The 26144-nt window shown below is 42.5% G+C and overlaps 1 protein-coding gene across 1 annotated transcript in view; it reads left to right on the forward strand.

Moving 5' to 3' along the window:
• The window catches only part of LOC126293250 (uncharacterized), a 66226-nt gene extending 41000 nt beyond the window's left edge, over window positions 1–25226 (forward strand). Inside the window, exons 6-7 of the mRNA XM_049986367.1 lie at window positions 18901–19040; window positions 24201–25226. Of these exons, the coding sequence (XP_049842324.1) occupies window positions 18901–19040; window positions 24201–24216 (156 nt within the window). The 3' untranslated portion in view covers window positions 24217–25226. The remainder of the gene's footprint in view (window positions 1–18900; window positions 19041–24200) is intronic.
• The last annotated feature ends 918 nt before the right edge of the window (window positions 25227–26144 follow it).

Below are 26144 nucleotides of genomic sequence, written 5' to 3' on the forward strand. Positions count from 1 at the left end.
TGGACTATGAACTGGCCTGCACTGATCTAATGAAATATCTGTGGAATAAGTTGGAACCGGTACATGATCCACAGATTGTCACCAGTGGAAGGGTGACAGCAGATTTGTTTAAATTACTTCTTTATTCTGGCCCTCGGCCGTAGTACACTGGGAACAGCTCTGTGGAGTTGTCCAGTTGCCTCTCGTGTAAACGACAGATATATGGCACTGCTGACAGCGCAAAGAGTGGGGCCGAGTGTGGTGTCACTCGAGTGGTGCAGTGGTCGACGTCTCCCGCCGTGACCGTGACGACGCCGCAGTGCTGCCGGCGGTACTGCGGAGGTGGCCGTCACCTTCCTCCGGCGGGCGGGTGTCTCTCCGCTCCGGTGGCAGCTGCTCTCTGTATCTCGGGACGGACTGCCCCGTACCGCATTCGAATGGCGGACCCCGTACCGCATTCTGGAATGTCGCTCCGGCTGTTGAGAGCTCGCAGTGTAGGCTGTGATACCGAGACGAAAATATTTTAGTACACGCTTGACCGGACTGTGTTCGTTCTTCTGTTAGTCTATTGCAGCGTCAACTGTCGCCAAACTGCACCCGTCTGGCTCTGCTTCACAGTGCCTGTCAGTAGTGTTTCACTCCGCAATGCGTAATACTCTTGCCTACCTGCAGCTAGTTCCATTGCAACTCAATTCCGCTCCGGAATACTTTTTCATCGAATACGGTCAATACGCTGCGTTGCCCTCCTTTTTAGCAAGACGCTGTACTTCGGGTCAATCGAACTAGCTTATCCTTTACACTGAGGGTTCCTGGTAACACGTGTCTTTCTGTTCTCTGACAGAATTTGTCGAACGCTTCTTCCAATCTTCTCACTTCGATACACGTCTCCCGTACGTTGAATACCACCTATATCACAAAGGGCTGACTGGTGATCACTACGTCTCCCTGCTTGGTGAACAGCTCCCCCTTCCAGGTGCCGGTTCCCTAATGCTTCCTTCTCGACGAAGATCAGTATTCCTGCTATAAATTGCATCATCTCGCCTTCTCTGGATCTCACCTACGAGCAGGAATCCCTATTACTTTCCTCCCAATTAAATTCATTGCTGCTCCTCATCTGCTTGTACTAATTACACGAAATCTATACCAAACTTGAAAAAATATATGTGACCATCTTGTAGGCCTTAATCCGTACGGGTTCCTCATTACCATTCATTCACAACCTCTTGTTTATCTCTCTACTCTCCCTCCTTTGTCTGTCTCTGTGGCATTTACAAAGTTGATAGCATCATCCACTGACCAACCACATAGTGTGACATTCTTGCCATACTGTCTGCTGCCTCTTCCCGTTTCTCCAGTGCTAACGTACTTGCCGTCTGTACTCTTATTCCAAAATTTCCTAATAACTCTGACAATAACAGACTCTCCAACCTTCCGTTTCTTCGTTTCCAGTATGTCGAATGGTGACAGCATTTTATGACCGTATACTACTCTGTATGGCGATACTCTTGTATTCGTAAGCTGTTTTGAGTTGTAGTCAGAGACAACGTACACTCCTGGAAATGGAAAAAAGAACACATTGACACCGGTGTGTCAGACCCACCATACTTGCTCCGGACACTGCGAGAGGGCTGTACAAGCAATGATCACACGCACGGCACAGTGGACACACCAGGAACCGCGGTGTTGGCCGTCGAATGGCGCTAGCTGCGCAGCATTTGTGCTCCGCCGCCGTCTGTGTCAGCCAGTTTGCCGTGGCATACGGAGCTCCATCGCAACCTTGAACACTGGTAACATGCCGCGACAGCGTGGACGTGAACCGTATGTGCAGTTGACGGACTTTGAGCGAGGGCGTATAGTGGGCATGCGGGAGGCCGGGTGGACGTACTGCCGAATTGCTCAACACGTGGGGCGTGAGGTCTCCACAGTACATCGATGTTGTCGCCAGTCGTCGGCGGAAGGTGCACGTGCCCGTCAACCTGGAACCGGAGCGCAGCGATGCACGGATGCACGCCAAGACCATAGGATCCTACGCAGTGCCGCAGGGGACCGCACCGCCACTTCCCAGTAAATTAGGGACACTGTTGCTCCTGGGGTATCGGCGAGGACCATTCGCAACCGTCTCCATGAAGCTGGGCTATGGTCCCGCACACCGTTAGGCCGTCTTCCGCTCACGCCCCGACATTGTGCAGCCCGCCTCCAGAGGTGTCGCGACAGGCGTGAATGGAGGGACGAATGGAGACGTGTCGTCTTCAGCGATGAGTCGCTTCTGCCTTGGTGCCAATGACGGTCGTATGCGTGTTTGGCGCTGTGCAGGTGAGCGCAACAATCAGGACTGCATACGACCGAGGCACACAGGGCCTACACCCGGCATCATGGTGTGGGGAGCGATCTCCTACACTGGCCGTACACCTCTGGTGATCGTCAAGGGGACACTGAATAGTGCACGGTACATCCAAACCATCATCGAACCCATCGTTCTACCATTCCTAGACCGGCAATGGAACTTGCTGTTCCAACAGGACAATGCACATCCGCATGTATCCCGTGCCACCCAACGTGCTCTAGAAGGTGTAAGTCAACTACCCTGGCCAGCAAGATCTCCGGATCTGTCCCCCATTGAGCATGTTTGGGACTGGATGAAGCATCATCTGACGTGGTCTGCACGTCCAGCACGAACGCTGGTCCAACTGAGGCGCCAGGTGGAAATGGCATGGCAAGCTTTTCCACAGGACTACATCCAGCATCGCTATGATCGTCTCCATGGGAGAATAGCAGCCTGCATTGCTGTGAAAGGTGGATATACACTGTACTAGTGCCGACATTGTGCATGCTCTGTTGCCTGTGTCTATGTGCCTGTGGTTCTGTCAGTGTGATCATGTGATGTATCTGACCCCAGGAATGTGTCAAAGTTTCCGCTTCCTGGGACAATGAATTCACGGTGTTCTTATTTCAATTTCCAGGAGTGTACTTTAAATAGGTATCCCAATTGGTACAATGTGAGTCAACATAGTATCCGAGCATTGTCCCCATTGTACTGTGCACTCTTGCAGTTATCCCATTGGCTTGTGGGCGGAGAGGATTCGTCCTTACCTTCTTCATGTTCAGTAACTTACATAATTCCTCGATGTTCATTCCCTGGTCTGTTACTATTGTTTCAGGCACTGCAAACTTCTGTATCCAATTATTCACAAGTGTCTGTGCCACTGCTACTGCATTCCGGTTTGGCATTGCAACCATTTCTGTGTATCTTGAAAAATAATCTGTGATTGTGAGTACGTACTTATTCCCTGCAGGTTTTTTATCGAATGGACCTAAATCGTTCATCCTCAGAAATCTGAGTGGTGATAATGCTTCAGGTAGCCTCTGCAATGGTGCTCTTGTTCTACACAAATCTGATCTGTGCACACTGAACGCAATTCCACACATACTGGTTTACATCTGCCTGCCTATTCCTCCACCTATACCATTGTGCTACTCTCCTGCAACCGCTACAACCCGCTAATATGTTATCGTGAACTTCTTGTAGCACTCTATTCCTTAGCTTCACTGGCATCACTACCTGCAATCCCAACTTAGTTTCTCTGTATAGTAACCCATCCTGCGTACAAAACCGTGACTGCTTAAAAAACTGCTTACATTTCTCATCATCTGTCCGTGCCGTTTGACATTCCTTACGCTCATTACCCCGCAGTATGTAATACTGCTACTCTTCTACTTAAGCCGTCCACATTTCTGTGCTTCTTCCCAGGTTTATATGCGACTTCGAAATCAAATTCACTGTCTTACTGCTTATCGCATTATCCTACCAAAAGGATCCTTTAATCCCAAAAACCATTTTAATGCCACACAGTCTGTTATTAATCTAAACTTTTTACTGCACAGATAACATTTAAAATATGTTATGCCATAAAAAAGGCTTAGCAGTGTGGAATAATTTCTTTCTGCAGGATTTTGTTGTCTTTTCTTTCTGCAGGATTTTGTTGTCTTGACAGGTAAGTTACTGTATGCTCTGTGCCTTCTATCTCGTCTGATAATGCAGAGCCAAGTACAAGGTTTGATGGCTCGTATGATAAAACAAACTCTCTATTAAAATCTGAAAATACCAATAGCGAACCCAGTGTTAAAGCTTCTTTCAACTCTTCAAAAGTATGCTGGCGCTCTTCTGACCACACAAATTTAGTAGCTCTTTTTCTTAACAACTGTGTCAACAGTCTGGTGGCAGTATCTGCAAAACCTTTTACGAACCGGTAGTGATAGTTCGTGACTTCTAAAAGTGATTGTAACTCCTTTACAAATTGTGGTGCAGGATATTCACTTACAGCTCTGACTAATCTTGGGTGTGTCTTAACCCCATCTTCATGTATGATATCACCTAGGTGTGCTACCTCATGCATCACAAAATTACACTTTTCTATGCTCAGTGTTAACTTTCCTGCTTCTGACCTTAGGAATACTTCCCTCAATCGCTGCATATTCTGTTCCGTATCACAGAGTTTCAGGGAGAGCATAAGGGAACAATTGACAGGAATGGGGGAAAGAAATACAGTAGAAGAAGAATGGGTAGCTTTGAGGGATGAAGTAGTGAAGGCAGCAGTTAATCAAGTAGGTAAAAAGACGAGGGCTAGTAGAAATCCTTGGGTAACAGAAGAAATATTGAATTTAATTGATGAAAGGAGAAAATATAAAAATGCAGTAAATGAAGCAGGCAAAAAGGAATACAAACGTCTCAAAAATGACATCGACAGGAAGTGCAAAATGGCTAAGCAGGGATGGCTAGAGGACAAATGTAAGGATGTACAGGCTTATATCACTAGGGGTAAGATAGGTACTGTGTACAGCAAAATTAAAGAGACCTTTGGAGAGAAGACAACCACTTGTATGAATATCAAGAGCTCAGATGGAAACCCAGATCTAAGCAAAGAAGGGATAGCAGAAAGGTGGAAGGAGTATATAGAGGGTCTATACAAGGGCGATGTACTTAAGGACAATATTATGGAAATCGAAGAGGATGTAGATGAAGATGAAATGGGAGATACGATACTGTGTGAAGAGTTTGACAGAGCATTGAAAGACCTGAGCCGAAACAAGGCCCCGGGAGTTGACAACATTCCATTAGAACTACTGACAGCCTTGGGAGAGCCAGTCCTGACAAAACTCTACCATCTGGTGAGCAAGATGTATGAGACAGGCGAAATACCCTCAGACTTCAAGAAGAATATAATAAGTCCAATCCCACAGAAAGCAGGTGTTGACGGATGTGAAAATTATCGAACTATCAGTTTAATAAGTCACAGCTGCAAAGTACTAACACGAATTCTTTACAGACGAATGGAAAAACTGGTAGAAGCCGACCTCGGGGAAGATCAGTTTGGATTCTGTAGAAATATTGGAACACGTGTGGCAATACTGACCTTACGACTTATCTTAGAAGCTAGATTAAGGAAAGGCAAACCTACGTTTTGTAGCATTTGTAGACTTAGAGAAAGCTTTTGACAATGTTGACTGGAATACTCTCTTTCAAATTCTGAAGGTAGCAGGGGTAAAATACAGGGAGCGAAAGGCTATTTACAATTTGTACACAAACCAGATGGCAGTTATAAAAGTCGAGGGGCATGAGAGGCAGCAAATGACTTGGAAGAGCAGTTGAACAGAATGGACAGTGTCTTGAAAGGAGGATATAAGATGAACATCAACAAAAGCAAAACGAGGATAATGGAATGTAGTCGAATTAAGTCGGGTGACGCTGAGGGAATTAGATTAGGAAATGAGACACTTAAAGTAGTAAAGGAGTTTTTCTATTTGGGGAGCAAAATAATTGATGATGGTCGAAGTAGAGAAGATATGAAATGTAGACTGGCAATGGCAAGGAAAGCAATTTGTTAATATCGAGTATAGATGTAAGTGTCAGGAAGTCGTTTCTGAAAGTATATGTATTGAGTGTAGCCATGTATGGAAGTGAAACATGGATGATAAATAGTTTGGACAAGAAGAGAATAGAATCATTCGGTAGATCACATAGCTAATGATGAAGTATTGAATAGAATTGGGGAGAAGAGGAGTATGTGGCACAACTTGGAAAAAAAGAAGGGACCGGTTAGTAGGACATGTTCTGAGGAATCAAGGGATCACAAGTTTACCATTGGAGTGCAGTGTGGAGGGTAAAAATCGTAGAGGGAGGCCAAAAGATGAATACACTAAACAGATTCAGAAGGATGTAGGTTGCAGTAAGTACTGGGAGATGAAGAAGCTTGCACAGGATAGAGTAACATGGAGAGCTGCAGCAAACCAGTCTCAGGACTGAAGACCACAACAACATCAATCACTCCCATAGACAGTTATGTCATTGAGATACACTAAGCATTGCTGTGGTTTTAAACCTCTCGAGTATGTCATGTGAGAATCACTGAATCGTTGATAGTGCACTTCTTAATCCAAATGGAATTCTTCCGAATTGGTAGTGTCCCCAGGGTGCTGAAAATGGTGTTTTGTGTCAATCGTCTGGTGCAGCCCCTATCTGATAATAACCACTCTTCAAGTCCATTGTTGAAAAAATATTTGCATTGCCCTAAATGATCCAAGGTTTCTGTGATGTTTGGCAAAGGATAGGTGTTCATTATGGTTTTTGTATTTAGATGTCTGTAATCACAATAAAGGCCATATTTTCATGTTCTATCCATTGATCCTTTGGTACAACCACTATTCCTGCCCCCCACCCCCTGTGTGCTATTATTTTGTTAAATTATTCCATCTTTCAGCTGTTGATCTATAATTTTCTCCATAACTGGCTGTAAGTACCTGTATGGTTTGCAGTAGACTGGTGATTGATTTTCCATTGGTAAGCATTGCTGCATAATATGCATAGCTGCTAATGGCCCTTAAATTCCAAAAATAATTTTTCCGTCCATTCTCTATTGCTTCCTTCTAGGTGCATCACTATTCTTAGCAATGCAGTTTCAGTTGCGTCTGGAAATTCTGTGGCTGGCACCCCTCCTTCTTTCCAGGATAACCATATTAGTGGTTAACAACCCCTTTGATAATCCTATGTCCTCTGCACTAAAATTATCTATAGAAATAGGTACCTTCTTTTCAACCTTTATTTCTTGTACGTGTACAATACCTCTTTTTAACTAGGCAACCTCCCTAATCTTATACTTGATCCTCTTCGGGCGGTTCCACCACACACTAACTTCCTACCAGCAATCTAGTCTCAGCACTGATGCAAAGTGATTTCCCAGTACCCTTAATGTGGTCATTCACAGTTTAATCAGTTCGTCTTTCGCTGCAGACTTCCCTCGTGACATCGCAACACTGGCAGTGGCTTTACGTGACTGAAACATTTTTCCAGAAAGTTCCATCCTATGTTGCTGAATATTGTTTACAGCACAGTGCTAAAAGCAGAAATCTAATCCTAGAATCATATCATAGCCCTCACTCGTGTGTGGCACAATCTACACATTGTTTAAATTGAACCATATCCAGGTAAAAGTCTATGTCCAGCGATGCTAACGGTGTGACATCTGTATTTCCCACTCCATGCTATCTGCGCCGCGGTGGGTTGTTTTGCTTATGTTTCACCAGACTACTGTTGGCAACAGATGCATCTGTCCCTGTGTCCAATAATATCCTGTAATCTTTATTACCTGCTATTCCTCATATCATATAATCTGCCTCTGCATACGATTTCGTAGCATCCAATCTTACTGGGAATGATTATCGGTGAGTCCAGGGTTCCCATTGTCGTTAAACACATCATTTTTCTCTGGCCATCTACTTGTAAAACTACTACTTCTTGGTTGCTTTATTCGCATCGCCCTGAGGGTGGTGACAGTGCCTCCTTACGTGCCCTGTTTGTCCACATCTGAAACATTTTATATTAGCTGCAAACATTATCTGTTTACCCTGCATTTCAGTTGACAAATTGATCCCCTCACGCTCTCTAGTTAACTGCGCTGGTGTGTGCAAATCTGCCAGTCCCCCTGTCCGTACATGTCTTGACATTTCTGATGGCAGCCCTCTTAAAAAAGCACTGAGCAGCCTCTACTCGGCTTTGTGCAAACTAATTTCATCACTGAATTAACTCTTCTGTAAATTCTTCAAATGTTGTGGAGTCTTAGGTTCCTTTATTAGTCTCAATTTTACAAAACTCAATAATTCCTTATCATACTAACATTCCATCTTAGCCAGATTTCCAGGGTCTCCCACAAAGGCCAGTACATCTCGGTTGCCTTTCGAGAAAAAGAAGCTATTAAACTTGCATGTGACAAATGTACATTTCGTCGTGACAATCACAGTTTTACCGACCCGTATCATTCGCTGTTATTTGTGCTACCTTTTTTAACAATACGTATACCGCTTGCGGCTCTGACACACCTCACGTCTACACTTCTGACGAAGCTCTGTCCTCGAGGACACTCATTTTGAGAACTAACCCTCACAGGACAAGAAAACAGATTACATTAACTTAATAATTCTTATGTCTAATTGTGAGCCATCTCAAGTCCCGACACTGCGCAGCTGCACGTCGCCAATGATTACACGTATAACATTTTACTGGAACCGGTTCTGTACTTGGCACGGAGCGGACCTCGAGGTTAGACTGTGCACATCTAACAGGCACTAACCGATCGTGACATCCATTACCTCTAAAACTAGACAAATTCATCAACTTGCTACTTGCAGTGAAATCTACTTTGCAAAATGCACCACTGCCAAACCTTTTCTTTGTAACTAAAATACACTCTAAAGTTTTGGGCTCACTGTACTATAGGCTGTAGGTTCAGACGTCACTCTAAGATGGCAGTGTCAGTGCAGCCGTGACGTCCCTCCGGCAAGCGGGCTGTTGTATGTTTGCGGAGTGGCCACTCTGTGTGACTCGGGACTGGCTGCCCTGTCCCTCGTTCGAACGGCGGATCCCGTACCACATTTTGGGATGTTGCTCCAGGTTTCACTGGCTCGAAGTGTAGGCTGATATACAGAGATGAGAATATTTTGGTACAAGAACAGCTGAGTACTCGTATGTCTTTGTTTAGGCGTTAAGGCACGTACTCTAAACACTTCTGTGGTGGTCATTGAGGGAAGGCTCCCATCCTTCCACCAGTGTATCGTTCCGTCAGCAGTCGCTATACAGCGCCCGGCTCTCTGCGACACCCGTCGGCTGCGTTTCACTTCGAGACACGTAACGTGCTCACATGCCTCCGTCACGACTCACTTCTGCCCCGGCATATTTTTTTAACAGGTATGGTTGATATGCTACAGATTGTAACTTCAGTGTTTGACGTGAAGTTTGACCTCTCGAGGAAGAATGGTCTGCCATTCCTCTGTGGACGTCAGGCACTTCATTAAAAGTGTCCCAGAACAGCGGGAGCTGTCAGAATGGCAGAGGGGTGACACACTCTGTGTTAGTGTCCTCCAGTAGGCACCAGGATACTTCTGATCGTGTAGCACATGTAATAAATTTTAGGTTTTTTTAAAGCTTTCATTGTTCACATAAAAAGGTGATAATGAATTTTTTTTTTAATTCTGCTCCAAAATAGTAGAACCTGCTCAATGAATTATGAAGAAGTAGTGTGTGTTGTTTAGGAAAAGAGAGTAGCACTTGACACTGAGTGAAGTGTAATTGTTTAGGGGTAGGCAAAACTATTTTTGATGTTTCTGGCCAGAATTTTTCATAAAAACTGTATATCGGCAAATTAATGTCCGGCCTAGCCGTACTGTCTGACACACAGACTGTAATGTAATGAAATTCTCTCTCTGCATTTCTCAGCCTTCGGTCACACAGTGTTGTGACCCCGTAATAAATTATCGTATTAAGACTTACTGAAGAGTCGAAACCGACCACAGTACTGTTTGTGTGACCCTGGGCTGAGAAATATGGAGGGGAAACTTTACCAAATTAATACTTTTGTGCGAACTATTAATCATTTGATACCACACGTTTTCATGTGGCCACCTGCCGATGTGCCATTAATTGAATAAACGTCAGTGAAAGCTGAAGGTTATTTGACATTCAATTCATTATAAATGAAAACATTTGTTGTGAACAGTGAACTTTAGGATAATTCTCGGTCAGTATATTACAGTTTGTCACGTAATACGTGCTTATTTGTAATACATGTTTGGCTAACCACTTCATTTTGTCTGTGATACCTGCACCTCATATTGCAATATTTCACCTTAGAAGCTTATGCACCGGTATCTGCTAGAATAGATGATTGTGAGGGTAGACAAATATCAGTGTTTGACTCTTTTATAAACATTAGTGGGTGATTCCCAGCCGAACTACTGGTAAAGGAAAAAATTTTGATGTGGCTTCGTACCGGACAACTGATCAGATACACTTGTTCAGTATGTCAAAACGATTCTATTGACACATTTTCGTTTATTTAGTGGTATAAAATAATGACCTGACTGATACTCTTTCTGTCTGTCGATGTGACCTCTGAGAGTGGTTTGAATTATACGGTCATTATGCTGACACTAGTTTGCAAAAGTTATTGTAGTTTTCAATGGTAAAAATTTCTGGAAAGCCAGTTGTTATAAATTTATTTGTATTGCTGCCTTCCAGATTTGAGGGCCGTTAGAGCCACTGTGTAAGTAATAGTGATAAACATTTGTAGCTCCTCTTCTGATGTTGCCCGTAACTTCTAGATATTTGATAATATGCACTTGGAATGTGAACATACTAGTGGCTCGTTAGTGCATCTTTGGCTGTAAAGTGAAGCTCGGTACACGTCTTTGATAAATACATACAGAGATGTAGATTGCTGTTGTACAGTTTCATAGAAGCTGAATTGGTATTGAACTTCACCATGGTTTTCAGTGAAATGACTGCATGGGATGCTTTTGTATTGGTATTACTGTAGAGTAATTTTAGAAACTAGAGAAAGATATTCAAAAGAAAGCTGTGTTAAAACGGTCAAGAACTTACTAGGAAGGTGCCCTCTGACAAGCGTAGGAGAGCAGTGCACAGTAGGTGCGACCCAGGAAAGATTAACTGCAGTGCAGGCGCACGGACCTCGTGTCGCGAGAACTGAACTCGAGGTGCCCATCTTGTCTCGCAGATCGCAAGCTTCAGCCAAAGGAGCTGACTGAGAAGTGTGCCCGGTGACGCCTCACATGGAGACTACCGGCAGCCGACTCTTTGTTTAAATGATTCCATTCGAAACACCCTCGGCCTACCTGCGAGTCTCTGTGAAATTGAGACTTTAAATGGTTCACCGTGTACTGTTTCTTGGTCCGTTCGGCTACCACCTGCGCCGTCTAGTAAGATAGGGTTCGGACACTCGACGGGTACACCATCCGATCGAAAGTGTGAGGACACCCCTGTGTAATGCCAAATCGGGCACCAGGTACCACGCAAGGCGCACCTGCAGAGATCAGGAGAGCTCACGGACTTCTAAAGTGTGCTGGTCGTCTGATGTCACTGGAATAAAAAATATGTCAGAGACATTTTGTCCCTCGTAAAGCTACCCCAGTCAACTGCTGTGTGATTGTGAAGTGGAAATATGAAGGAAAGACCGTAGGTAAGCGGAGACCGGGCAGATCTTGTTCACTGACAGACGGGGGGTCGTCAGGCATTGCGGGAGGTGTTTGTAAGCGATTGTGCGAAGTCTGTGGAAGGAAACATTTGAATGTTCCTAAAATCTTACTGCCAGTCCAGCTAGCACGACTACTGTGTGTAGGGAGTTAAAAAGAATGAAATACAATGGTCGAGCAGCTCTTAATAAGCTGTACATTTCTGTAGTTGTCGACAGGCGACACTCGAGGCGGAGTAAGAGTGACGTCATTGGACAGTGGGTGACTGATTGGATTGACGAATTGTGCTACATGTGAGGGTCTCTGACCGTCTTCATTAGAGCAAATGTCGATCGACTTGGGACAGAATCCTTTGTTTTGTGTGACACTACTCTACTAAATGAGAAGTGACGTTCCTCGAATACAGAATAACGACGTATTATTCCTTTATAAACATAGGCGAATACAGACAAGTGAGATGACTAAAAATTTCGTTCTTGTGCCAGAAACAATTGACTTTCCCTTCGAAATTCTTGTCAGCTCTACGTTCCGGTCTTCGGTATTCCTCACGAACTGCGTCCGGCCGGGGCTCTCTCTGCTGCTGTGATGACATCACCGGCAGCCCGACTGCTCTCGACACTGCACGTAGCTCGAAAGGAATGCCTCGGCCAAAAATACGACAACTGCAGACTACGAAAACGAAACAATTCTAAAACTGAAATGATGGTTATCATCTCCTTAACGAGAAATGCACTCACTGCTTCTCAACTCGGTCTGCCTGTTCCTTCATTTGAAGCTTCATTACACGGATATAAAATCTGGATATATAAGAGAGACTTTGTACCCTTAACGTACGCCCTGTGACAATCTGACATGAGGGTTAGGGTGTGGCGAATGCCTAGAGGACAGTACCTGCTGTGGTGAGTAGTGCCGACGGCAAAGTACAGAGAATGTGGTGTTATACTGTAGGGGTGTTTGGGGTGTGGGCCCCTTATTGCATGTAAGAAAATGTTAAATGCAGAAGGATACGAAGATATTTTACAGCATTATGTACAGCATACAATAGAGGAACAGCTGGCCGATGACAATGCTTTCTACCGACATAACAGTGTCACCTGTCATAGAGCGGCATCTGTGAGCCAGTGGCTTGTGAACAGTAACATTCCTGAAATGTACTGGCCTGCCCAGAGTTCCTACTCCCACCACCTGAACTCAATGGAACACGTTTGGGATGTAATTATAGAATAAAAATCTGCTTCAGTTGTCAGTAATTTTCTTAATTTATTCCACGACCAGTTTCGAAGCTTAGAGCTTCGTTTTCAGGTGCCACCAAATAATTACAGAAACATACATGTGTGGTGGTCTTGTCGGTCACTCACAGGAGGCCATGCCGACTCTGTCATTTCTGTGTCGCGCTCTCTAGGCGGGCACTGCTGTTGTGGGTCCTACGCTCTCGTGTGTTCCTTTGATGTGGGTGTGATCTCCCACAAGTGACCCAAATGCCACACATTTATCTTTCTGTGATTATTTGGTGGCACCTGAGGATGAAGCTTTAAGCTTCAAAACCAGCCTTGGAATAAATTAAGAAAATTCCTAGCAACTGAAGCAAATTTTAATTCTATAAATATGTTTCTCAGTTGCGAATGTTCACCAGATGAAATATATTGTACTTTCGGGACAAGATAGGACGTTGACTTCACTCCGGACCCTAGCGTCAGACGTGTCGCCAACTTCACCGGTTTCGACTGTTGAGGAAGAATGTGCCGCCATTCTTTCAAATATGTGCAGAAATCTCATTGAAAAGTTCTCAGCAGAGTTGGAGGTGTCAGTAATAGCTGTGTAGGTATTTTTGATTGGGTAGTGTATGTGTGTATCAGAAAACTTAGAAAATGAACCATAGGATTCACATAGCAAAAGAGACAATTAAGTGGTCAGTTATTTTATCATTCGGGAAATATTCAGGTATTCTAATTACTTTGAAGTCTCTCTCCTGTTCTTCCAGTCATCTTTACGGAAATCCCTTCCTACCGGAGAAGATCTCAGAGAGCAGATTTGCGCTGTTGTTAGTGATGTTCCCACTGTGGTATGTGGCACAAATTCATCTGATAATGGTAGAGATTGTGGGTAATAGATAATAAAAGTCTCAGCCACACACTGCAGAGTGGCTTGCCAAACGTAGATTTAGAAGTGTTGTGTACAGGTGAAAGCTGTTAACTTGAAGGCTAGTGATTGTGTAACTAAACAGCAAAACTTGTCTGAGGAAAATACGAGGTTATTGTAGTTGATAGAAGTCCTTCCACAGATTTTCTGTAGCTATATTATTTGACAGATTGCCATGAGGATTTGCACACACATAGAAAAACTCAAAAAGATTTTTCGACAAAGGGAACGACGAAATTTGACATACGTGAAATTAAAAACAGGTTTTTGGCATGAAGATTTAGCAAAAAGAAAACCCAATGGAGTTAGAGAAAAACCCTTAATAAAAAGAAACTGACAAGGATTTGCAAATGATTTAGCTCTCAATGTGGAAAAAGTTCATCCCCAGATCACCAGTCTGAGACATCGCCTTAAAATGTACTCCTACTGTTTAAAATATCTTGGGAGAAATTGTCGAGCATAACTTGAATTAGAAAAAAATGTGGTTAACAGAACTGAGAAAATGGGGAAAATAAGAAACTCTATTTCTAACCTGATCCGCCTATAATAAGAAATTATTTTTACTGCAAACATGGCAGATGCAAGAGCAACAAATTGAAATTATGAATAATAAGAAATGCTTGTAGTAGGCACTGATCAAACACTATAAATCTGTAACAGTCGAAGCCACATATGCTTTCAGAATCCTGTTCAAAAATAAAAATGAAAGAAGTGATCATCTTCTCAAAACCGAAAGAATTATTATTAGAGATTGCACAAATAGAAAAAGCACGGACAAAGGATTGTGGAGACTCCCCCAGATGAAACTGTCTGTCGATAGATTGACCCAATTATCGACACCGTGAAGAAGAAAAGAATCTCTTAATTCTTTTGCATCTTGTGAATGTGAGAAAACAGAATTTTACAACAATTTGTGGCAAGAAGTTATAAAGGAGAGTGTAAGTGTGTATGTCAAGGATATCCTCCCAAACCCCTGGATCGATTTGAATCAAATTTGGTATAGAAACAGGGGGCCTCATGAATATTGGCACTCTTGTGTTTATAACCTCCTAGCTCCAATAGAATCAGATATGGGCAAAACCTTTTTTTTTTTTTTTCCTCTCCATCCCCTGCTTCATAGGCTGCTGTGCATGACACGTTGTGTGGGAACAGTATTGACCTGCCACATCAGCCTACTTTGCAGGGCAGCCTACATTTCAGGGGCAAGAAAGAGCTCTGTGGGCCCCGACATGTATTCTGCCCTGCTCGACCGGCGGGTCGCGTCGGAATAGCACCGGCCATCTTTATCGACCTCTTTTGCACACTGGCTTCCACGTCAGGGGCAAATAAGCTCCCGATATGTAGCATCCTCTTCACGGCAGGCGTGTTGTCGGAGGAATATTGGCCCGCTTTATTGAGCTGTATTGCAGGGGCTACACGCGCTGATGATCACGGCTGGGGAAATGTTAGAGTGGATAAAAGAGGGGATGGACAGTGTGAGGGGAGGAGGAAATGGACAGAGAGAGGGGTGGAGGTAGAGGTGCGTGCGGCAGGTGTAAGTCGTAGGTGGATAGTGGGCTGGAGGAAAAGGGAGGGGGAGGAGAAGATAGACTGAGGTGGCCAGTTAGAGGTGGCTGGACGAAAGTCGAACGCATATGCGGGCAGAGCCACAAGGAAAAGGCTAGGAATGATAATAATAGAATTTTTGGGTTTGGAGAAAGCTTTTGACATTGTTGGTGCCAATACGTTCTTAGATATTCTGAAGGTAGCGAGGTCAAAATCCAGGAAAAAATAGGATATTTACAATTTGTTCAAAAAACAGACTGCAGTTGTAAGAATTGGACACGTAAGGGAAGCAGTAGTTTAGAAGGTAGTGGATAGGGTTCTGCCGTGCCCCCCGATGGTATTCGACCTAGCAGTAAAAGAAACTGAGGAGATACTGAGAATAGAAATTAAATTTCACAGAGAAGATATTTAGAAAAAAATGCGTTATCTTATTACATTTTAATTCTGTCAATGATGGAAAGGACACAGAAAAGCAGTTAGATGGAACAGATCGTGTCTTGAAAAGCAGTTATAGCGTGAACAAAAATCAGTTATGGTATTGAGATGAATCAAATAAACAGATGCTGGGGGAAGTAGGCTAAAAAATATAGTAGTAGATGCAATTTGTTATTTTAACAACAAAATAACTGACAGTGGCCAAATTAAAGAATATGAAAATTGCAGATTGGCAATAAGAAGAAAATAGGCAGGAGAAATTTGTTAACATTGAAAATAAATTTAGTTGTTACGAACTTTTTCCTGAAGGTGTTTTGGAGTGAAGCTTCGTACAGAAGTGAAGTATGAATGATAAGTAGTTCAGACTAGAAGATTACAGAAGTTTTAGAAATCTGCTGCTATAAAGAATGCTGAAGATTAGATGGGTAGATTGAGTACTTGATGAGGAGCTGCTGAATCAAATTGACGGGAAAAGAACTTTTTGACACAACTTGCCTAAAAGATGGATTGTTCGATATGACACGTCCTGTGATATGAAGGTATCATCAATTTGTTAATGGCAGAAAATGTTTCACGTTGTTAACACAAATTGATACAAGATTTTGGAAAGATCTGTTGCAGAGATAAGTGAAAATGTAAATTAAAATTGACTACAGAATTTTGAAACACTTCATAAGAACATTATACCATATCTTGCGTTTAATATATTTTGCTTTTGTAGAAAACTGAGACATTATAGTGATTTTCGAATCTCTGCAGAGCGCTGTGGTGGCTTCCAGCAGACAGTCTTGTTGTGACATATCCCCCTCCTTTGGACCATAAAAATTAGTTGCCACCTAATTTAAATTAAAGTAGAATGCTTTGGACAGCTAGGAATTATTTTTCTAGTTTCGTGTGTGTGTGTGTGTGTGTGTGTGTGTGTGTGTGTATCAGCACCACTGGTGTTTCACCTCGTGAAGGTAAGTACTGGACGGCCTTTCTGCCTGTCTGTAATTTTCTATAGCCGATTAGAGAGCCGTGCGGATCCGAAAAGTCACGATGACAGTGCCCTGAAACTTGGAGGCTCCACAATGCCAAAATTGAGGCCAGATGGTCCCTCTCAAGAAATGATCAGTTGTCCATTTTGCCAAGTCTGTTGGGCTTTGTCATTTTTACATATCAAGAGTAGCATACCAGTTCTGATGCTCATGCACACACAAACTGAACACATCTTTGAGAAATATCGGTCACGTCACATCGAACTCGATCACACAGCTTTAACAAAAATATTGTAGAAGGATTGTGACACTGTTCTACTGTCTGCATCAATTTAGTTCCGTGCATTGTCTTATGCATTCTCAAGAGTTTGCTGATTTGGAAATTGTCTAAACTTGTAACTGTACCGGTAGGTAACAAGCAGGCTTCCATTAGCTGCCTTTCAAACAGGGAGATACGTATTAAGCTTCCTGACATGAAAAGACATTTAATAGAATCTGTAGACTACTATTGTTTGTAGTTGCAGTGTGACTTTACCTAGAATGCATACTTATGTGGTGGAAGGCTATTGTTTTGTTGTTCTTATAGCTTGAAAATATTTAAGAAGTTGTTGCTTTTACCTATTCCCATAAGTAGTGCATCTTGGCCTGTTGGTGTTTACCTTCTATAGAAGCAGTAAATACCTCTTTAATAGCTTTGAAAATACTTCAGATTTGAAATTAAACTAAAAAATTGTTAAGCAGAACACGTCCAGTCACATTAATGTGGCCACCTGTCAAGATAGCGACAGGGATGTGGAGCTGTGCCCGACAGTACTAGGTTTCTGATTTGAGGATACGTGGTGCGAACAGCCTGATCGAGGAGCTCCGACACGTTTTCGACCGAGTTTAAATCTGGGAAGGTTAGTGGCCGGGAGGGTACGGTAAACACTCACTGGCACTCATCGCACCACACTCATACAGTGTGAGCTATGTGACACGTGCATCTGTCCTGCCGGTAGATGTCATTATGTCAAGGAAAAGCAAACTGCACGTATGAAATAATTTAATTGCACAGATAAAAAATTCTTCGTACCAAATGCCGACAGAACACACACGAGTAAAAGAGGGTTGTAAGTAGGGAAGCTTTTGAGCCAGTGGCTCCTTTTTCAGGCAGAACAGTTGAAGGGGAAGGAAGGGAGGTGAAGGAAAAGGACTTGAGATGTCCAAGAAAAGAAGTAAATTTCGGGAAAGTCACACAGAACTGCAAGTCGGGGATGAGAAGAAAACACTGAATCGGTCTTCACATCCCGTGCAGTAAGTCTCCCCTGACGTGCAGTTATGGGTGACTTTCCCAAAATCTAGCCCTGCTCTTGGAAGTCTTCAGTCCTTTTCCTTCACCCCTCTTCCTTCCTCTTCAACCGTTCTGCCTGAAGGAGAAGCCACTGGCTCTGAAAACTTGCCTAATTACAACCCTCTTTTATGTGTGTGTTCTGCCACCACTTGGTGAGTAGATTTTTTATCTATCCAATTGAACTGTTTTGTCAAATCCATCTTAAAAGGTCACCTGTCGAAGCTCGGTGGATGTCCAGTTGCAGTACTGGCATTCAGACTCCGGCTTCTGTCGGTGAGAAAACGGCAGTCGGCACAGGTGCATGAGCCGGGTGCCTGGTGCGGAGGCCCGTACGCAGCAGTGTTCTCTTGTCAGTCATTTAGGAGACACTGTTGGTAGCCTCTCGGTTCATCCGGACTTTCAGTTGTTCAAAAGTAGCTCGTCTATTTCTCAGTTCACATCTCCGTAGCCTCCGCTCGCTCCCATCGTCTGTGCCACAGTTGTGTCGGCGCACGGTTTTGGATATTGCTGTTTTTGCACACACGGTATACTTCAACTGTGACGTCACACGAGCAGTTTACAAACTTAGCTTTTTCGGAAATGCTTCCGACCTTGACCCAAATACAATAATCGTTCCCTTTTGGACGTCAGATAAATAGCTCCAGTTCTGCATTACGACAATGACTGCCTGTTTTCTGCATCTCCTGACACAGTTTATATGCCCTCTGCTGGTAGCATTGCCACCTGCCATCTCTCTAGTGGGTATTGCACATTGACTTTCGACACAGGCGATGGCCGTGTTTGTGTGTCTGGACAGAGCATTTTTGAAAACTGGTATATACTTTTCATACTGTAAATGAAATTGTTGATTATTTTCACATCTATATCCTCATCTACAATCAGCTATTGTAATAGTTTTTTCGGTCCCCGAATTCCTTTCCATTTAATCGTAGTTTAATTTACATATTTTTAACTTTTCAGCTGACTGCTGCATGCAGTACATTTTATGAAACATTTTTCGATATTTCTACTGGAGAGAGGATGAAGATTATTGCAGCTGACAGGGAGAGGTTGAAATATCTCCAGCTAAAGGCAGCCTCTCTTGGTCTGCACAGCATACGGTAATTATAATGACTTGCAGCCTAACAGAACTTAGATATCTGTAAGAATAATATGTGGTGCTGTAACCCTCAATCGACTTGCGTGCACCTCCTCTGGGAGTTGGGCATTTTAGGTACTTTGCAGAACGTAAGCTGGTGAGCCAGAACATTGTGACCACTCGTTCAGCAGCTGCCGGTCCACCTCCAGAACGAAGAGCACTTCTGCACGGTGTGGATTCGACAAGTACCCCGTGACTTTCCAGATGTGCGTGCCACTGGCTGTTTCTGCATGGCTCACACATTTCCCGTAAATTGTAAGCCGGTGGTTTGTGGATGCTCAGCTAGCACCCAGTAGTGTCCCAGATGCATTCCCTCTGCTCCTCAAACCACTGTAGCCCGATTATGACCGTGTCACGGGAGCAGTTATACTGCTCGGAGATCCCTCGTAGGGAGGGAGGTATCGGACACGGAGAGAAGGAGATTGTCCTTAATGATGTTTGCGCAGTCGGTAGCTGAGACGGTGCCTTCAGTTATTCTCACAGGTCCCACAGAAATCCAGATAAATGTCTCCCAGAGCACAGTACTGCCTACAATCGGTCTGTGGTGTCAACGTGGTGAATGTATTGAGCGGACGTTTGTGCGTACGGTGGCATACGCGGACACATGCGTCGACCTAGTGTAATGAAAAACATTACGTGGTCTGTTCAAAAAATTCCAAAACATTCATAATTTCGTGCCAATGGTGTGTTGGAGCGAAATGCGGTTGGCATCACTGCACACACCTGCGTTGGATATCTAACTGCTGGAAGTTTCATTGTTGTATGTTTTTTAGTTATTATTCAGTGCTATATTGAGTAGAACGTGGTGTCACACAGTTTGAGAGTTTCGATGTGGCAGAGTTAGAGGAGCAACGCTTCTCCATTAAATTTTGCGTGCAACGCGAGAAAATCTTTACACACACACACACACACCATATGATGCAGAAATGCTACAGTGACGAGTGCTTAAGCCGTACTCAGTGTTATGAATGATTTACACAGTTTAAAAATGACCATATGGAAGTTAAAGGTGACTATCACTCAGGACGCCGTTCAACATCTACCGACGACCCTCGTGTCGCAAAAGTCAGCAAAATTGTGTGTGCCAATTGAAGAGTGACTGTCACAGAGACTGCAGAAGAATGTAACATTTCAGTTGGATTGTGTTATGAAATCCTGATGCAGCATCTCGGAATGTGTAGTGTTTCCACCGAGTTCATCCCTCGACTCCCGCGTCGAGACCAGAAATACCTTCACCTCGCAATCTGTGAAGAGCGTGTGGATCACGCAAATGAGAACGAGATGTTAAGAGAATCGTAACTGGTGATGAGACGTGAGTCTGTGGGTATGATGTTGAGACCGAGGTTCAATCTTCACAGTGGGTCAGGAAAGGTTCTCCAAGGCCAAAGAAGGCTCGTCAGGTCAGGTCAAATGTCAAAGCCACGCTGACAGTTTTCTTTGAATTTGAAGGATTTGTTCATCATGAATTTGTGCCATAGGGAAAAATTATTAGCCCACGCTACTGTTGGGACATGTTGCATTACCTGCGAGAAAATGTGAGAATGAAATGGCCATAAATGTGGGGGGACAATTCGAGGCTCTCGGTCATAGTAACGCACCAGCACATTTGTCGGGTGCACGGCTGTTGCACAAAAAGCGAAATCAGTGTGCTGCCCCGTCGTCCATACTCACCAGACCTGGCCCCTGTGGACTTTTTTATTTCAAAAGTTGAAAACCCCGTTGAAATGACGAATATTGTTAATGATAGACAAGATAAAAGAAAATTCACAGACTGTGCTTTGTGCAGTCCAGCATGAGGTGTACCGAGCCTGCTTCCGGAAGTGGAAATGACATTGGCAGCAATGTATCAATTATGGAGGGGAGTATTTTGAGTATGCACATAAGTAAAAAGTAAGTGTAGAAAAATGTCGAATTTTTTGAACAGATCTCGTATTCATCTGACAGAGTGACCCATTTCTGTCGATACATTGTGAAATCTCAATGAGCCTGTGCCCACTGGATTCGTTACCAATGATGTTGTCAGATCGACGTGGCTATGCCTAGAGGGCAATCTGCTGCAGAGCTCCACGTTTAACTGAGATGTGGCAAATTCTCTGCTCTAAAAACATTTGTTCCTGCATCGGCACTGTACTTTGTCTTCAAATGGGCTGCGGATCGGCACATTTCCTGGTTTACGGAGCTGGTGAGTCCCTGAACGTAATGTTCTGTGATGACGTGTGGGCATCCGTTACCTTGTCACTTAGTTGTGGTTTCAGTGTACGATGCTGGCTTTTCACAGATACTCACAGTAGAAACTCGTGAACAGGTGACAGGCTTCAGCATTTCTGAGATGTCTTTCCCAGGCAGCAGGCATCGTGAGTGTCCGATTCACTCCAGTCAGTGAATCCTCTCGCTTGTGACCTTGTCGTAATGAGAGTGATTCCCTGTTCATCTGTGCTCCACGTACGTACCTTCCTTACTGTGCCGTGAGGCAGCATTCAGACTCCTGGCGAGCAGTGGTCGTAATGTTTTGGGTCACCAATGTAACTCTTCTTGTGAAACTTGTTGCAAATAAGCCATTGCTGGTCAGTGGGGATAGCACATGTGTAAAAATAAGTGTAGTTAAATACATGCCATTGTACTCATCATCATCTTTATATGCCAAAAAAAGTAAACATTAAGATAAAAGAAACAGTTCTAAGTGAAGACGCTACAAATGGTGAAATGATATGCAGTAATTTCTAGAACAGTGGAAGCATTAAGACTGAAGAACAAATTTAGAAGAGGAGGAAGAAGAAATTCAAATTGTGATCAGTAGTGCTGCAGAAACATGAGGAACAAAGACCTAATTTGTACCTTGATATTGCATTTAACACGGAGAAAATATGAAAGTGCTTGAGATAAAACTAAATTGTCAATATGAAAAGTTCATCAGCATCGAGGAGAAATCATTTTGACAGCCCACAGTACATGAGTTACTGCTAAGCTAGGTAGCCTCTTCACTCCTGAGACAAAAAAATTTGCAGGACGTTTTTCTTTTCATATTTTCCAGAAAAATAATAAAAAGCATGACTCAGATGCAGATGAAAATCTGTTTTGAATGATTCAGTAAGGCGTAAATGGATGTACTCTTATGTGAACCTCAAGTTTCACTCTTTGCTTTTTATGTTCTTTCCCTTTTTTTCAATGAAAACATTTTATTCATAAATATTTATATATTTTATTTGAAACACTAAGCTATATATGCTAATGCACATAGCAAATTGGGTTCTTAATGTTATGAGTTTTGAAATATATGAATTCCAATACAAGTTTTTGGTGGTGCTCAAAACCACTTCATAAATGTAAGAAAATAATAATTGTTTACTACTTCTGCAATCCTAGTGATTTCAGAATTGTTCCCGTATTTCAATATATGTAAGCCTGAGCTTTCAATATGATGAACATTTCTTTGTATTCGTATTGCTAAATATTTTTTTCTTAGTTTTCTCTTCACATAGTCCACATATCTGTTCCATTTCATGTCTTGTTGTATCCACATCCTGAGAAATAGTGTTCTGTTTTTTACCCCAGTCGCCTGTCCATTCATTTGAATATGAGGATTAGCTGGTGTCCTTTTATGGGTGGTTAATATGTCCATTTCAACAATTTTTTCCATAGTTATTACCAGATTGTTTACATAATTAAAATAAATGGTTGTAACTACATCATAAGTTTCATTCAGAAATACCTTTTTTATTTCTTAATGGTGACTAGTTTTGGACGTCTATGTCCACTTTCAAACCACTTATATTTTAATCGTGACAATACGTATGAAAGCCTACGTACAAAAAATTGCTGCTGCAGTGATGATCCCACTGTGGCTGACTCAACAGCAGTAAACAGACCACATAGAACAGACGTTGGAGACCTTCAGTGCGTATCCTGTATGGTGTTTTTACAGTCGAGTCAGTTTTTTGGCTGCTTCGGTTGTCACTGCGTAGGCAATTTTTGTACGTAGGCATACGATACAAGTGGTTTGAAACTGGACATAGGTGTCCAAAAGTAGTCACCTTTAAGAAATAAAAAAAATATCCTTCTTAACGAAACTTATGACAAAGCTACTACCGTTTATTTCAATTATGAAGCTTGTTGTGAACCTATTTTTCACCAGCAGCATGCTGCAAATTGCTTGCATCAAATTATTGTAGTTTGTTTGTGAGAGGTGAGAGCATTAATCCCCCCCCCTGCTGGTCCCCGCCCATCCTGAAGGTTTCTTTCATACTTGCTGTAATTAAAATGCTGGTGTCATCTGCAAATCTCTACTGTTGTCTGTAATACAGCTTACATCTAAATCATAACATAAAACTGGAATGTAGCCAGTATGGAATTTTGGGGAACTCAGTATTTGACTGCTAATAAATCTGACACTTCGTGTCTTATCACTGAGCTGCTTTCTTTTCATGGACACATGCTTTAATCCATCTGTGTGCTATTCCCCTAATACTTAGTAATTTATCATAAGTAATGATATCTGAGGACTTTGATAAGTTCAGTAATGTGTTCGATGTATGTTCCTGCCTATGCAGTGCCTATAGCATGTCATTTAGAAGAGAAAACATCGTTGTTTCGATTGTGTGGTTCTTCTAAAGCCTTGTTGTGATTCTATTGGTAACTTATATAAAAAAAATTACAAGTCTTTTCATAAAGTCCTTTTTTCCAGAAGTTTTGAAACTACAGGCAGCAGAGAAATGTAACATATCTTTATGGCTTCCTTTTTTGTGATGGTGTTTCACTTTAGAAATTTCTAAATGCGTTCTAAAGTTGTCAGTTGAGAAGGAAAAAAATATAAGCTGAAAATTCACAACTGGGCACCATTTGGCCTGAGGATAAGAAAAGAGCCCAATCTGAGAAAATCAAATTAGTATTGGGAAAAAGAGAGGCTGAGAAAAAGTCTTAAATGCGATTTGTTGTTCATTGCATGTTCTGGCAGAGCCGAAATGGTAATAAAAATAATCATAACATCAGTCTCATTGTTAGTGTTTTACACAATTTAAAAAAGTGCTTGTGCAGTGGTAATTATTCTTTGCCCCTGCCTCTTTAGAGCCTGATTTTCATTTTAAGTTCTTACACGACACCTCTGACTTTTCTCTGTTTGTTGCAGGCCTGCCACACGATAGCAGCGGATGGCGTGACATACCACATTGAGGTATTGCCACATGGATTGTTTCAGCAGAAGAAGCCTGCCTGCACTGAAGAAGATCACTGTAGAGTAGCCAATTGCAACACGAGGTGTACTACTATTGAAAAATTTGCCGTTCTCTTGGCTGTGCTGTTTCTGTGCCTTTTTAAACTCAGATACCACTTCAGACTTGCTATACTCGCTATATATATGAAATTACACACCTTCAATATTGTCTGCACAAATACTAAATGAGATGTCAACAATACACTTCAGCTCCACACCACACTCTATTGCTCTCTCCTGAGTGACAAGCTGTAATGATAATGTTGTACATTTTTTGTACAACCAGCATTTATTTCACAAGAATAGGTTACCAAATAGTTCCTCACCTACCAAAAATAATTGTATCTAGTCTAGTACTGACATGCACATTAATTACGCATTTAACTGCACGGTTGTCGCATTTTTGCTAAATACTCACTGTCGTTTGTCACTGCAGTCGGTGGTAATATTTAATGAGTGCCTTCATTATATAAGTTTTGTGCCTGTTTCAGTCACATAGTCAGACTGAACTGTGGCCTGCATGAGTAGATAGCTGAAAAAAAAAAAGAAAAAATGCATTAGTTTTGTGTTTGTTTTACGAGGGAAAAGGAAGACGAGCATCACCCTTTTAGAGGCTAAATGTGATGGAGTAAATGGCTATAAACAGGGATACGAGCTCAAAAAGACTGAACTAGAGCTTATGTAATCCAAAGATAATCAATAATTCTTAATATACAAAGAATTATTTTCATCGAAGCTTTCCACTGTCTTTCTGTGTGTTTGTAACTGTGTAAGTTGAATTAACTGTACTTAATTATTCCTGAGGCTGTGAATCTATCAGTGCTTGTTTGTTTTTTTATTTACCTTTTTTCAACTGTGGACAGGTTGTGAGAATTTGGGACAGATAACCTGCGAGAACATTGCAGGAGTGTTCAGTCCATTGTTAAGCCTGTTCCTATCCTGAAGGTGTAAACTGTTCTCAGTGTAATGGGAAAGGCGGGGGGGGGGGGGGGGGAGGGGGGGGGGGGCTAGTGGGAACAATGATTTCAGTCCACCTCCATACTCCATATCGTGCACCTTCCTGTGCATAGGCATCTCAACTGTTCACTTTGTGACCCAGTACTGCTTTAGTGTTCTGTCCTCGGTCTTCTCTCAGAAAGCTAATCTCACATTCCAAGAAATTATGAAGAAAAATGTTTTCTTATTGCAGTTGTGGGGGAGGAAAAAAGAAAAGAAACAGAACCACAGACCTATTCCAATGAAAATTATGTATAAACATATTATGTATAAGCATGTGATACATATTTCATTGTGAAAACAGAAGAGTGTTCTGAGGTAAAAAATAAAATACCATAAGAGGCATGTGAAACTGTTCTGCCTGTGTAATAAGAAATGTCATTGCTGATGAATTTGCATTTCATTTTGCTGGACCTCGTAGAAACTTCTAGCAAGAAAGTTTCTAAGAAAACTGCGAAATAAATTTTGGTAACATTGGAGACAGCATTATTCTATCACATCACACACAAACTCATTTTATTTACGAGGTAAGCGGAACGCGGCCGCACATGAGTACTCGGGTGCCAGGATTTTACTTCCGACAGCTCATGTTAATACGACCGAGGATATTCCCTACCTCCTGAAAATTTTTTATTTGCAGCTCCTACTGACCCTTTGCCACCGCACCCACTGTACGACCCGTCGATGTATTCTCTACAAAAGCAATTGTAGGTACTTTCTGGCCAATACTTCTGTAGAAGTCACCCAAAATATATTTTCGCTCGTGGTATTGTGAAACCAGAGTTTTATCAACAAAACTATTGTCCTCGGCATGAATAAATGCATCGTACACAAAATTTCTTTCTTGCTGCTGCAGTGTCTCTC

This window comes from Schistocerca gregaria, chromosome 10 (assembly GCF_023897955.1).
Source record: "Schistocerca gregaria isolate iqSchGreg1 chromosome 10, iqSchGreg1.2, whole genome shotgun sequence".
Lineage (NCBI taxonomy): Eukaryota > Metazoa > Arthropoda > Insecta > Orthoptera > Acrididae > Schistocerca > Schistocerca gregaria.